Source organism: Anguilla rostrata, chromosome 2, assembly GCF_018555375.3.
Source record: "Anguilla rostrata isolate EN2019 chromosome 2, ASM1855537v3, whole genome shotgun sequence".
In the NCBI taxonomy this organism is placed as follows: Eukaryota; Metazoa; Chordata; class Actinopteri; order Anguilliformes; family Anguillidae; genus Anguilla; species Anguilla rostrata.
Window position 1 is genome coordinate 48,892,005 of NC_057934.1, and position 14,280 is coordinate 48,906,284.

Below are 14,280 nucleotides of genomic sequence, written 5' to 3' on the forward strand. Positions count from 1 at the left end.
ATGGAGTGGTGCCCAGAACGCAAATAATACTCTGAATGTGCCCTGAATGTAATTTTTGGCAACGCAACCCGGCATATTGGTAGCCTTCTTTACTGCTACAGCTTGTAGTTATTGATAGACTTTATCATTCTGAGCACATTCTAAACTGTTTCTACCAATCCTTCCAAGTCTTCTTTTGTATGTGCACTTTAATATCTGCCAGGTTTCCCCCCAATTCTGCATTTTTTATTGTTTCCTGAATTATTTCAGTAGCTTCTGAACCCGTTCAAAAAAATGAGTTATGTGACATCTGCAAATTTTATCGGGTCTTTACTATAATGCCTTTATCAAAGTCATGTATGAAAAGATTCTTGTGTGCTTTCCTACATATTACACTGAGGGAATAAAAACAAGGGCACTTTGACGCATCTTGGAAAAGTTGATTCTCAGTGTTTTAACCACATTTTTAAATATTGGCACACATTTTACAATACACAACCTCCTCTCAAACAGTCTATTTTGTTTGTTCTATCATTTCAGATCTGTTTATACCCTCTTGATTGTACTTCCCCCCACTTCACCAATGACTGCACTGAACAAACTCTATCGTAATTCCGCACTAGATGATCATACATGTGAAGCCCTGAGTGCGATTATCATAAGGACCCTTGAAAGCTGCCATCTGGGCAGTATGCTCCTCCCTACTGTTAACACTAGCTAAGCTCCCTGCACACCGAACTGTCCCTAATTTAAATATTCTTCTGCTACCCTAAGCATATCCTGGTCCAATGCAGCTCAACGTTCTCCCCAAAGGATTGCGAGTGCCACACTGTTCCTTCCATTCGACACACTGTATAATTTTAAACTCATTATCTCCTCTGTGGGAAAAGCTACGATGGGGGCTTGTTAAAAAAACATGGATTCTTGCTAAAAATATCAGTGATTTTCACCAGAATGATGGTCAAACACTGCATGGTCTAAATTTCAACTTGCCCTCTATTTAATCTTAAGTGACTTCTCACGGTTTAGAATTGTAAGAGTTCTCATACGAGAAAACATCATTGGAGGAAGTGCCTCCTGCTATACGCAACTAAAGCCTCTATAGCCAGAAGCCAGCAGCATTTAGCCAAAATAAAGGTTCATTAGTTAGCTACACACTCCGACAGCTATTGTAAGCTGCCTCACTAAATCAAGTGTTTAAACACAGAAATATAAATGAGTCAACAAAATGTAACTTCCTTTACAGGGATTGCCCTTGGTAAGCAAGCCTTTCGTTCTAGCCATCTCCATTCAAAAAAACCACTGTAATGTTCTGAATGAAACAAAGGGCTTTACATTCAGCCAGGAATCACTGAAACATGAGCCCAGTCAAAGCAGACTGTCTGCTTCGAATTCAATTCAAAATGGCCAACTGAACTTCTTTCAGTTGCTTATAATATTTGATAAAATAAAATATTCTGACTGTCAAAATGCTGCATCAGTTGAGGACAGTATGGAAAAGCATATAGAAAATAATGAATAATAATAATAATGAACCATATGTAACATAAGAACACTATTTATCAACCTCTTGAATGAGACTGTAATGGCGGATGTTCGGTAAGGAAACACTATTACTGCAATGTATTATACTCCACAATGAAGGCCAAGCAACAGCACATTTCGGTACCTCTGAGCTTTTGTAGTGCCTTTCTGGGATGTCATCAATGGCAATGTCCAGGAAGCACACCTCTGTATCACAATTACTTTTCTCCATAGTGAAGATCTATCAGAAAATAACAGAGAATTACCACAAAGCAAAGTCATACACTGTACAATACCCATCACCCATCAAGGAATCACTGTGTAATCATGACTAGAATTTCTGTCTCTTTTCATATTAAGTTCACTCAATAGATAATACAAGGATCCCTTACTTACATTTTCATTGATCCCACAATTGTCTTCATATTTTGTCTCTATGTGAATTGAAAACTTTGGCAAAAATGAGCACTGAAAAAAGAGAAATCAAGTGTAATCACTACATGATGAATGGACTGATGAAAGCAGAAAAACCAACTGGACAAGAAAAGACATTCAGAGGAATGGGGTTCACCTCAGATACAGCTCTGAGCAAACCCTCGCATTACTGCAACTGAAGAATTATGACTGGCTTATGTCCCAATGTCAGACATACGGGCAACAAACAAAACAAGCAAATTATGTGTCAGGTCCAACAGAGGGTGTGCCAGTGTTCAAATAAGAGAGCTTATGAGGCACGCAGAACTCCCATTACTCCAGCGTGTCTCCTTCCCACATCTCTGCTCAGGCTGTGGCCTTAATTTGCAGAGAGAAAAAAGTCGGCCGGATGGAATGAACTGCGGCTAAGCACCATCATGATGAAGATGGTGCTGACATTCCTGCAGTTTGGCCACAGGGCTCTCAAATCACCAGTCCTCCTCCTTACACTGCTCTCTGCACCTACTGCTGTGTCAAACACACATCTACATCACCATGCATGCAAATGTATTCACACACACACACACACCGGTACATGCATACACACACACACACGGAAGTCCACAGACTGGCTGAGGGAAAGGGAAAGGGAAAGCAGTCTTCAGGACAGTCCAAGAATGCTCCGATGTTAATACTATTCTTAAAGTGAAGCAGTAACCGCTGTACATCACTTCAGATTTAACTTCTCTTTTGTTAATAAAAAACAAACACTTAAGTCAATATAAATCATGACTTCATAAAATAAGAAATATGGTTAACCATTTAAAAAAAAAAAAATTATTTCAGAATTTCACTGCTGTTCAGGATTGTGGACAGTTTGAGTAAATGCACTTCACAGAATAAGACAAGTTATTCAAGTTTCAAACAGCAACCAAAATAATAAATAAAAAACTTACTGTGTATTCTGGATCCAAAAGCCAAAATAGTGCATGAAAGGAATAGAAAGCGTTATTCTCTCAAATTAAAGTATGAAGACATTTTATCTCTCAGCTAATTATACACCAGCATATTGAAAATGTGCTAATAATGGAGCAATATGGATTTTACTATTTGAAAAATAATGTACCAAAATGATTCATGTCTTAATGTAAATGCCTCCCAACTATGACTAGCCATCCTTTGAACATTCCCATATCACAGTGTTGTATTAATCTTACCCGTTATTGTATATGGATAGTAATTCCAGGCCTTTTCTGTAATGTAAAAAATACGCGGGACAACGGCTCGTGCCCAGCTGGGAAGTTTGCTGAAAAACACAGAGGAAGAAATGATGTGATTGTGCAAAATACATGCATAGCCCTTAGCGCAGCTAACAGCTAATATTCACTAAATATGCCACCTGATACAAAGAAATTTTCTAAATGGTAGCGGAGGAGCACTAAGTATGATTGTGGCCCCAGAATGCATTATTCAAGCCCCGGCCCCAGAGTCATTTCCAGAGAACTTCCCTGATTACACAGAAGAAATCCAATTATTTTTCAACTGATTGGGCACGAAAGCCCTTGATACCCGACGGTGAGCGTAAGGCGGACTAACGCCGTTACCCAGAATAGAATCCGGTTCAATAAGAGGTTACTATAAATAGAAGGACTGATTGATTCCACGTTACCCCATTCAACAGAAAAGGCAGGCCTCTCCTGGGAGACCAAGGCATGTGTCACCAATTACTGCTGGTTAAAAGGCTACACCAGGAGAAGGACATGTGGATGGCTGAGCACTGATGTGATATTAACCTAGAATATTAACTGGCTTATTAGAAATCCACACGCAGCATTTTTCACAATCCAGCAGTTGATAAGGAATCTGCTGCCGGCGGGAAATTATACATATGTCTACATTAATGACATCTGATCCCTAAACAAGCAATACGTTCTGAAAAGGTACCGATGTGTCAACTGGTTGTGTCCACTTGTAAGAAGCTTAGACTGCATTTCCTCCAAGCATAACTGGAGCTGCTTTCTAATTTATCACAATCTATAATATCAATGCCATACAAAGAATAATTAGCCAAGATTCATAAATAATTATACTATCTGCAGAACTGGAAGGAAATTACAGCCTACCTACAAGGCTATAGATCATTACCTACAAAATATTTGACATTTCACAGGATGGTCAGTTCAATTCACTGTGAATTTTCCAATTCCACTGTGCCATTTTAAAAATTGTAGCAATACATTTTCTTTTCATTCATGCTCATTAATCAAATGCATTTATAAATAACTGCTGCAACGGCATTGCCAGATAATGGGTACAAGCATGGAATATCTTCAACCATCTCAAACTTACAAAAGGGAACACTGCAGGTCACATACCCACTCAGTCGTCTGAGTTGAATCATACATTAGGGACAGTTTATAAAATAACACAGCCAAACCATGCAAACTAGGCTATATTAATGTGTGTGTCAATATAAGCTAACTATCTGCAAGAACTGAAGTGAAGCTAATGTATACTTTCGCGGAAAACTGGAAGATATTTCAAAAGACGGTTCAAAAGCTGAAAACAACTTCCAGCAGATCAAGATATATTCATGATACGTAATGTGCAACACCAATGTGACTGAGCTCACGTGTATCCTGCTTCATATATATGATATGACCTACGATGAATTTGAAACTCTTTTTTCCCCAATTTGAATGTTAGGTAAGGTACCTGATGCAGAAAGGCAACCTGGCTTCCACGTGCAAAACCAGTATTTTCCATATGTAAAACTAGCATTACATTACATTCCAGGCATTTAGCAGACACTCTTATCCAGAGCGATTTACATTGTATCCAATTATACAGCTGGATATATACTGGAGCAATGCAGGTTAAGTATCGTGCTCAAGGGTACCACGGCAGTGTCCTACCGAGGAATCGAACCTGCGACCTTTAGGTTACAAGATCAACTCCTTAGCCATTATACCACACTAGCACCAAAGCATGTGACCCTACCAAACAAAGAATTAGCGAACCTAATGTGTGAGAGCGATATCAGGAAATACTACTTTCCTGAACTCCGGGCTACAAGAGCAAACACATCGAAAGGCACAAAGAATGTCATATTATAAACACATTAATGCAGTTCAAAATTCAGACAAGGGGGGTGGCTTTCAACTGAATTAGCATCAACCATATTTCTACAATATAGTTGCTATGGCTTATGCTCTTGCCAACTACACATTCAAATTCACATATCAAAGCAATGCCACACAATGAATCTCTCTGTCAAATTAAATGGTTATGAGTGATAGAAGCAATTGCCACAAGAAGATTCACCATGTCCCTGGCTGTGAAACCATTAGCATACAGCAATGAAAATCATGTTAGCTACACAAATCTGTACATCTGTGGCCCCATTACCATAGTTGTGGCAAATGAAGCATTGCTATCAACATTTTGTGCACCATAATAAAAACAGAATGTGCTAACAGTGCCTGACACTGGTCCTGCCAACATTGGCACAAGCGATGTGTCACTATTTATCTTCTGTCGCAGAAAAGACCAGTATACACTACATTCTGGTTCAAAAAATCTTAAACTCTGGCCATTCATTCTGAGTTTATCAATATTACCAACACTAAATGTAACGCTATGGCTTCAAACCCTCTTGCACAACCTACGTGCACAAGTGCATATTTTGTGCATTTAGCATCACCAGATGACAACATATTTCCCACTAACCAACAGGACCACATAACTGTATATACTACTATTTTATTGTAGGAACACAGTATTATACATGCAAGGAAAATAAAACCCTCAAACTACCAAGTTACCTAGCTAACAAAACATTAGTCGTGGCTATGCTTGTCAAGCTAGCTGTGGCATGTACGAGTCTACCAGGCTGTCAAAACAAAAAAAGGTATAATAGCTGTAGTAGGTTTCAGTAGGTTTAAATACTATACCTACCTACTACTGTCAGTAATAGTAAATATCAGATTCAGAGTTCAGATTTCCCTGGAATCATTTCCTATATTTATTTCATTTGTGTCAGTTAACACTGTTTTTCCCTGTGTCAGAGAAACCACCAAATAACCCTGATCATACAGAAGCACTCATATTCTGGCTACCTAAGTGAGAGCATTCTGTTTATAAGAGATTCAGATGTATTCATCAAAGCTAAATTGCTCTGTGTTAGGTAATACAGCTCACAGATACAGCAGGGCTCATTTTTAATTGTATCACTCCATTATAATTGCATCACTTCTGACAAACTGTTTGTTGTCCACTGCAATGTGATACTATCCATTTCCAATCCCTGCTGGCAACATAACACATTACATACTCTCATAAAATACATTATGTATCTGAGGTAGTGGGCTTCCAATAGCCAGTATGTACATCGTTCAAAAGAACCATCCCTGAATATTATTCATTAAAACTTAATTTTGAGATGTTTATGTTAAGATGGCATACAGCTTAATTACAATTTGTGCAAATGGAGAAAATCTACCACTGAAGAACATTTTAGCTCATACATACCTTTTCTAACCAGGAATTGTCCCTTACCAAACTAACTGAAAGTTCACAATGTAGCTTCCACAGCCTGATGCAGATTTACTAGAAATACAACACATTTTACAGACGAGACAGGAACTGGGAGAAGCTGTGGCTTACTGATGACATTAAATCAGCTGCGATATGATACCAAGAACTGAGCTTCACAGAACTGACCTAATCCTTCACAGACTCCCCAAGCTAAACTATATTTTAGTCAAATGAAACCAGGATAATGTGAAAAGGATGAGCTACAAGGTCGCCCTTGTGCAAACCGCTTGAGGTGAAATATATGCATATGCTCCAATGCAAGAGGAGGGAGTGCATAGTGGAGAGTATACACCTACACATACAGTGAGCCCCGTAATGTTTGGGATAAAGATATATCTGTATGTACTTACATAGCCTAACATCGGTACCTAACGTAAACTCGTTATCTAACCTTAGCTGACAGACTCCAGACTTACACCCCCCTAAGCAAACCGTGCCACTTTTTCTGAGGGTGTAGCTTCGTTTTGTTTCGTTAGGAAAACAAAATGTTGTGACCACAGATGACGCAAAATAGACAAACTGAAAAATTACGGATAGAGATTTTAACTTCTGCAGTATTACAAGAATTCATTTCCCACCCTGAAAAAGAATCCACTCAGCGTCACTGGAAATGTGCTGGACAAAGTTAAACTTTCCAAAATGCTCCCAGCCTCTGCTTAGTGCTGCAGTAGAGGAGGGCGTTGTTCACCCTGGGGCTGCTGGTGAGGAAGAAAGAACACTGGTCGCTGAGTGATGCCCCTTTAAAAATCCACTCTAAGTTAAGGCAAAAAAAAAAAAAACATTTGCTGTGACATTCCTACAATGATTTAAATATAGTAAAATTTTATACAAGGACACAACATTAGGTCATTTGAGGGGGGAAAAAAAACCCAGCTCATTTTACTCGTATTTAAAATAAGCAAGCGCTTTGCACTGGGGGGACCTACTCCAAGGTGAATGTTCACTTAGAGTACAGTGTGTCCTTTAAGAGACACATTCACAGGAACTACAAATCTTTCTACCTAGCTACATATATATCTGACAGACCTTTTCTCTCATTTCTCTTTCCTGTATGTTATTTTGTTAAACAAAGGGAAATATTTCATACTTGCTACAATGATATTACCTCTGGTATTAAAAAAAATATTTATCTCCAACTGGAAAATGCAACACTTTTTCCTTGTGGTCTATTATAAGCAATAAAGTAAACATTTTTAATGAAAGGTATGTCAGATAGCCACATTAATGTATTTTACAGAAAATGGTGAGGAATTCACACCCTTTGGAGTGTTCAGCTTTGTGGCTGTCTAATGGATGAGCAAATTGCCCATAGCCCCCGATCACTCTTTCTAGTAGCAGAACTATTGGCAATAGCTGGCTCATTAAAAATACACTTCATTATAGAGGCTTGTGGGGAAAGGCGAGTAAAAATAGATTTTGTTGGGAGATTTGGTCCTATGGTGTGAACAGCTCAAAAAAACTGACACGCAAGTCCATGCCACAAAACGTTGCCTGGCAACAGGAGCTGCACAGAACACTTTTTTTTTCTACCGAAAAAGAAAGATGCATTTATATCAAGAAAGCGGCATATGGGGAGTGAGTAGGTGGGAACACAAGCTTCTGGCTTCGACTGGATGTGATCAGACAGTTGAGGGAGACATTTTTAGATTCTGATTTAGTGCTGAACATTTCAGAACTGGGGTCTAATCTCATTTCCCCAAATGGAAAGCAGTGTGGGCAGAAGAGGGGTTAGTCTGTGATCACAGGGAAAACAGAGACAGGATAACCTTAAACAAAGCTGTCCCTAATCATCACCCTTAATTGGTGTCCCATACAGAATTGAATGTAGTTCAATATTAGCGGTAGAGGTACCCCCGGAGGCAGCACGGTGACATTAATCAAACTCTATTGACCACAGTCCAAATGGATTAAAAAACATTGCCATGACCCTCAATGTGTATTTCTGTGGTCAAATTGACCATTGAAATAATTGTTATCACTTTTTATTTAAATAATTTACTTTGGTCTGAATTAAACTGAAGTATGGTAATGCCACAGGTCAAAGACAGAAAGGAGCACGACTGTCCCATATGCAGGTGTTAAAATAATGCTCCATTAGGAAGGTCTACCTGGACAGGTGAACTCTCTTCTCTGTGAACTGGCCTTCTCCGTGCACGGGGTCCACGTGCGGCTCGTTGCGCACCACCTCCACACCTTCGCCCTTGTCGCTCTCCTCGTGGCTGTGCTTGCTGATGGTGTACAGCTGTCCTATTCGATACTGCGGGGGAGAGAGGTGTGCATTCAACAACATGGCTGAAACTCGATGCACGCCGTAGCTATGTTTAAAGGCCAGCTTTGGCTAACACTGTCTACGCTTTCACATAAAACATTATCCTGTGGGCTGGTGATGTGGTAGCAGCACGCGTGGAAGGACAAGCTGAAGACGTGAGATGTAATGAGAGCCAAGTTTAGGCATACAAAGCCAAGAATCCTACAAGACATATCAACTAAAACACGCTGCTGTCAGGCTAGGAAATCTGGACAGTGGATGCACTAACATGCATGCATTTCTATAGACACAATAATTGCACATAGTAAGAGGAAAATCCTAAATTTATATGCACGATTGGGGCAAATATTATAATGTAGCAACGTATACTCTATCAAAATATCCTGTAAACTTCTGAAGTTAATAAATCAGCTGCTAATTATATGAATTCATTTTCACTCTGCAGAAATCTTCAGCTGAGGTTGAAATGGAGAACAAGACAGCATTTAATCAGCTACAATGAACCAAGTACGCACATTAGCATCGCACCGTGTTAAGACTGTGAAACTTAGTTACGCCGATGAAGCCATTAGCACGACACGTGCATTTAATAACACACAAATTGCCTGCCACGTTTCTCATCCATCAAACTGATGAAGTGAGCTGCTCTAAATGGAATTGTACAGGGAAGTAGATATTGATGAGCTCTTATTTCACACCCTTCGCAGTGCTCCCCGCAGGAATTTAATCTGGAAACTGCTGCATAAACAGAGAAGCACAGAAAGATTCAGGACCCCGATAAATGTTTGGGTATCCGGGAGGGCATAGTGAGCCTCAAAGGCTGTCACTGGGAATGAGCTCGTGCAGACACAGTGTAGCTACTACTTAGCCAAAGCCAAAGAATCCTGCTTTATGCATTTTTGCCATTTTATGTGAGAGGTGGGTGATACTACAGTTCTTACAGGCTCCCTGACAAAATATGGAACATAATCTCTGATTTTGCACCTCAGTGCATGTCCTGCAAGGCGCAAATATTTTACAAATACAGTCATCCACTGTTACACCGAATGTTCCACACTATGTGGAACTGATATTGCGTGAAAACTGGAGCTGTAAAGCTGGAGCTCCAATTATTCTGTAGAGTTAAATACTACAAAATACTAAAAATACTAACTGGACAAAAAAACACAAAGTTGCATCTGGGACAGAATGCACCTCAGGGCAGAGAGGGTCGAAAAGCTGCAGCTTTTCAGTACGCCCACTTGCACACGCAAACACAAACACGCGCTCTGCATTCCTTCCCCCCACAGGCCAGTGTCGCTCCCTCCTGCATCACTGTCTCCTACTCAGCCCCTGACGTCACGCTGATGTCAAGGGTGGGCTAAAAATAGCAGCGGTGTAGCAGCAGCTAATGATCTTCCATCAGTGGGGGCAGTAACGTGGAGAGGTGGGGATCCTGCCTTTTATTATGCGCCACGCACATATCCTTGACATCAAACGATCTCGCCTCATACCATTAAAACCATAAAATGTGAACTTGAGCGTTTCGATTTGCGTTTGAGCAAACGCCCTGCCGAATCACTGAAAACTCAGTGGGAAACAAAGGGAAGGACAAGTACCGCAAAAACTGTACAGTTAAATGGAAATGCATTGGTACAGTGACACCATTTTTGTTGTTTTGGCACCTGTACTCCAGTGCACTGGATTTTAAATAAAACTATAAATGTGAAGTTAATGTGCAGACTGTGAACTTTAATTTGAGGGTACTTACATTTTTGGCGAACTGTGTAGGAATTTCATACATAGTCCCTCTATTTTAGTATTTTAGTAGCAATTGGACAAATTAACACAATGTGAAACATAGTCCTCATATTTAGTAGTTGGTTGCAAATCCTTTGCATTTGCTGAAGTCTGAGACCCACAGACATCACCTGAAGTCTGCGACCCACAGACATCACCAAATGCAGGATATCTACCCTGGCAGGCCTGCACTGCAGTCATCTTCAGTTCCTGTTTGTTTCTGGAGCATTTTGTCTTCAGCAAGTAAAATGCATGGTCAGTTGGATTCAGGACGGGCAATTGATGTGGCCAGTCAAGAACATTCCATTTTTTTGGCCCTGAAAAACTCCTTTAGTATGCTTGGGCTTATTGTCCTGCTGCAAGGAGATGCGCCATCCAATGAGATTTGAGGCATTTGGTTGGATCTGAGCAGATGAGATGTTACTATACACATCAGAATTCATCGTACTCCTGCCATCAGCAGTCCATCATCAAGGAAGAGCCAGGTCCAGTGGTAGGAATACCTCCACCATGTTTCACAGATAAAGGGGGTGCTTTGGATCAACAGCAGCTCCTATCTGTCTCCACACTTTCCATCACTTCGGTACAGGTTAAAACACGGCTCATTTGCACATAAGTCTTTGTTCCATAACTCTAGAGTTTTCTTAATGTACTTTTTGGCAAACTCTACCCTGGCCATTCTGTTCTTGAGGCTTACCAGTACTTTGCATCTAAAATGAAGGCAATGAGCTTATGCTGGTGTAGTCTTCACTTTATGGTGGCCTTTGGCACATCTGTTTTATATCCTGGCGAGGGTTCTTGATTTGTTTGACAGTTGAAAAGGGGTTTTTCTTCTCACTTGAAAGTATTGTTCGGTCATCCACTACAGTGGTCTTCTATGGTCTATTAGGTCATTTGCTATTACTCTGCTCCCCAGACCGGTCTTCCTAACAATGTATCAAACTGTTGATTTTGATACCTCCAATATTTTGGCTAAGGCAATATTTTGACTATTCTTATTTTTCAACCTGACGACGGCCTGCTTTACTGACATTGACACTGAATTTTGTCCTCATGTTAAGACAACAGTAACACACAATGCAAATTTCACACGTAGATTCAAAACCCTTTGTTGGCTTTCTTGTGCATGAACTAATGATGCACAGCTGGCCAAGAAACAGCTCAGCATCCAATAGACAAATTACTTTTGCTGCCATAAAATGGGCTGAATATTTATAAAAATGGCTGCAGGTCCTACACATATCACCAGATATGTATGTGAATACCTTCAAATTAAAACTGACAGTTTGCACAAACTCATATTCATTGTTATATTTCAAATCCAATGTGCTGGAGTACAAAGCCAAAACACCAAAAAATTGTGCAGCTATCCCAATAATTTTGTATTAAAAAATCTTACTCCGTAAACAGGCAGGAATACACTCTGGACAGGCCACCAATCTATCGCAGAAATATTTTTAAATGAATAGTTAAAATATGTAATTGCAAATGATTAACTAATTCACATGAGTTTCATCGGTGTTCACTGAACTGAAGAATGCCTGAGAAATTCTGCTTAAATAAACAAACTTCTGCACTACACCCTTCTGTACTGCAGGGTTGACATTATCAAGGTATTTCAGGGTATTCTGATGGGACTAATCTTCTCGAATCAAGAAACAGATTGTTTTGGGAAGCTGGGGGATGACGGATGCAAGTACCTCAGGGAATCCACAGCTGACTGATTGTATTGACAAAACATATAACAAAAAGATGGGGGAGCATAAATATTTTGATCAGCCATGATTGAATGATTTTCTAATGTAAATGTGGGCACCCAACACTGCTACAGTCACAACTCATCCGTCACTCTAGTGTCTAGTGACTTAGGTGCATTAACTGACTTAACTACTTAACTACTGCTTGTATTTTTTCCATAGATTGCGTTGTTGCCTGTAATGTAATGTAATGTAATTTAAAATAGAAACATACATTTGACTTATCCATGTCTGATTTTGGGGAGCCAAGTCCTCCAACAGTTTCTAAACTAGACAAACCAAATTTCAATACCATGAACTTCCCCATGCACATTATGTTGCTTGTGCTTTGTTAAGCCATGCTATTTATACTTTTAAACTAAACATTTTTTTCATGTTTTTGTTAGATTCCAACAAACACCCCCTCAGAGCATGGGCACATTTGAAATATTTTGTATACACTATGCCCCTGGATCAGAACTGCGTGTTTGGCACATTACACAATGCTGCTTTACGATTTGTTTGTAATTGTACATGCCAAGCACATCACTGTGTACTATGCAAACTGATGGGAAAGTCTTCATTGTCCTTAGGACAGCTCCATTGGTACTTGTTTGTTCATAAAACCATTTTGCCAACCGACTTGAACAACTTAATAGTCCAATAAAGAAATGGTCACTACAAGCTCAGATCAAAAAAACATATTTTATCACGTTCCCCAGGCAAGAACAGAGGAGACCATGCTTTCAGCTATACAGCTCCATCCTCCCGGAAATTCTTTGCAAAAAGATTTGAGGGTGCATTATTAAAATTGATTGTTTAAAAGATCGAATTGAACAGTTGATCACACCACAGTCCTCACGTCATAAATTTAAAGCAAGGTCATTGAAGAACGTACCTGAGGGAAATCCTGCTGATGAAGCGGCGATAAAGTCTCTTGACATGATGGCGAGCTGAAGAGACGCCAGGGCTGAGAGTTGTATCATGTGTGCTTGCACTGCACACATGAAGTGACTACAATTTTCTCCCAACTTTAAACAGTAACCATCAGAATTCAAATTTTTAATCATATTTGCATATTGTAAAAATAGCTAACATTAGTGTTTGCTAATATAAAACCATAACGGATAATGATACGCTAGGGAGTCAGAAACGTTTTTAGAGATGTGATTTCTATCAGTGTAAGCATAATAAATGTGGAAAAAATTAGGTCGCTTTTTAGATTTCCAAACAAGCACCCTGTTAAAAAAAAAGTTTCAATTTTTTTCAAGCATTTGCATGGACAAAGCATGTAAACGCTGTCATTGAGTGAGAGAGAGACAGACAGAGAGGGCTTTGAATGTGGACCCAGCTCAAATTAGCCTATATTGTTAAATAAAAAGATAAAACATTCTAACTAAGTACCATTTTGTCATGGTAATTAGGCTAAGTTAATTTAGCAGAAGAATTATATAGTCCTATATTCTTGAAGATAGAACATCTAGATGGACAATGTGTTCTTTTAATTGTTCTCACCCCACCATAACTCAAAATACAGGCCTATATTGCTTCAATATTTACAAACAATACAAGGGTTAACAAACCTTTTATGGTTTTAAAGTGCATGTAAAACTACTTTTTACCTCTTGCAAACTGCTATTCCTTGTATCAAGAGCTCGTCAGAACTAAAAGATAGATTTAGATATTTTAAAAAATAAACACTTAAGATGTTATGTTTTCGTAGTCTTAAACTTTTTTGCCTTTGCTAACCCCCCCCCGTCGCATACCGACCACCACACCACGAGGAAACACAGGATCCACAGGAAACACTGCTATAGGTGTCTGTTAAATCTTTGAAAAATGGAAGGCCTATTTGGTATCAGCAACAAACCTTTCATACTGGTCAGGCCCTAATGACAATCTCAATGTGACTACTCTGGTTAAATAAAGTACAAATAAATAACTATCTGCAGCACACCTGTTTAGTCTGAGTGGTGGAATACA

The 14,280-nt window shown here is 39.4% G+C and overlaps 1 protein-coding gene across 1 annotated transcript in view; it reads right to left on the reverse strand.

The window, feature by feature from the left end:
• Nucleotides 1-14,280, reverse strand: part of LOC135248280 (cytoplasmic phosphatidylinositol transfer protein 1-like) — a 46,285-nt gene that overhangs the window by 13,073 nt on the left and 18,932 nt on the right. The window contains exons 6-10 of the mRNA XM_064322742.1: nt 8,622-8,770; nt 3,135-3,223; nt 2,874-2,881; nt 1,900-1,971; nt 1,649-1,744 (exon numbers count right to left, since the gene is read on the reverse strand). Coding sequence (XP_064178812.1) covers nt 1,649-1,744; nt 1,900-1,971; nt 2,874-2,881; nt 3,135-3,223; nt 8,622-8,770 — 414 coding nt within the window. The remainder of the gene's footprint in view (nt 1-1,648; nt 1,745-1,899; nt 1,972-2,873; nt 2,882-3,134; nt 3,224-8,621; nt 8,771-14,280) is intronic.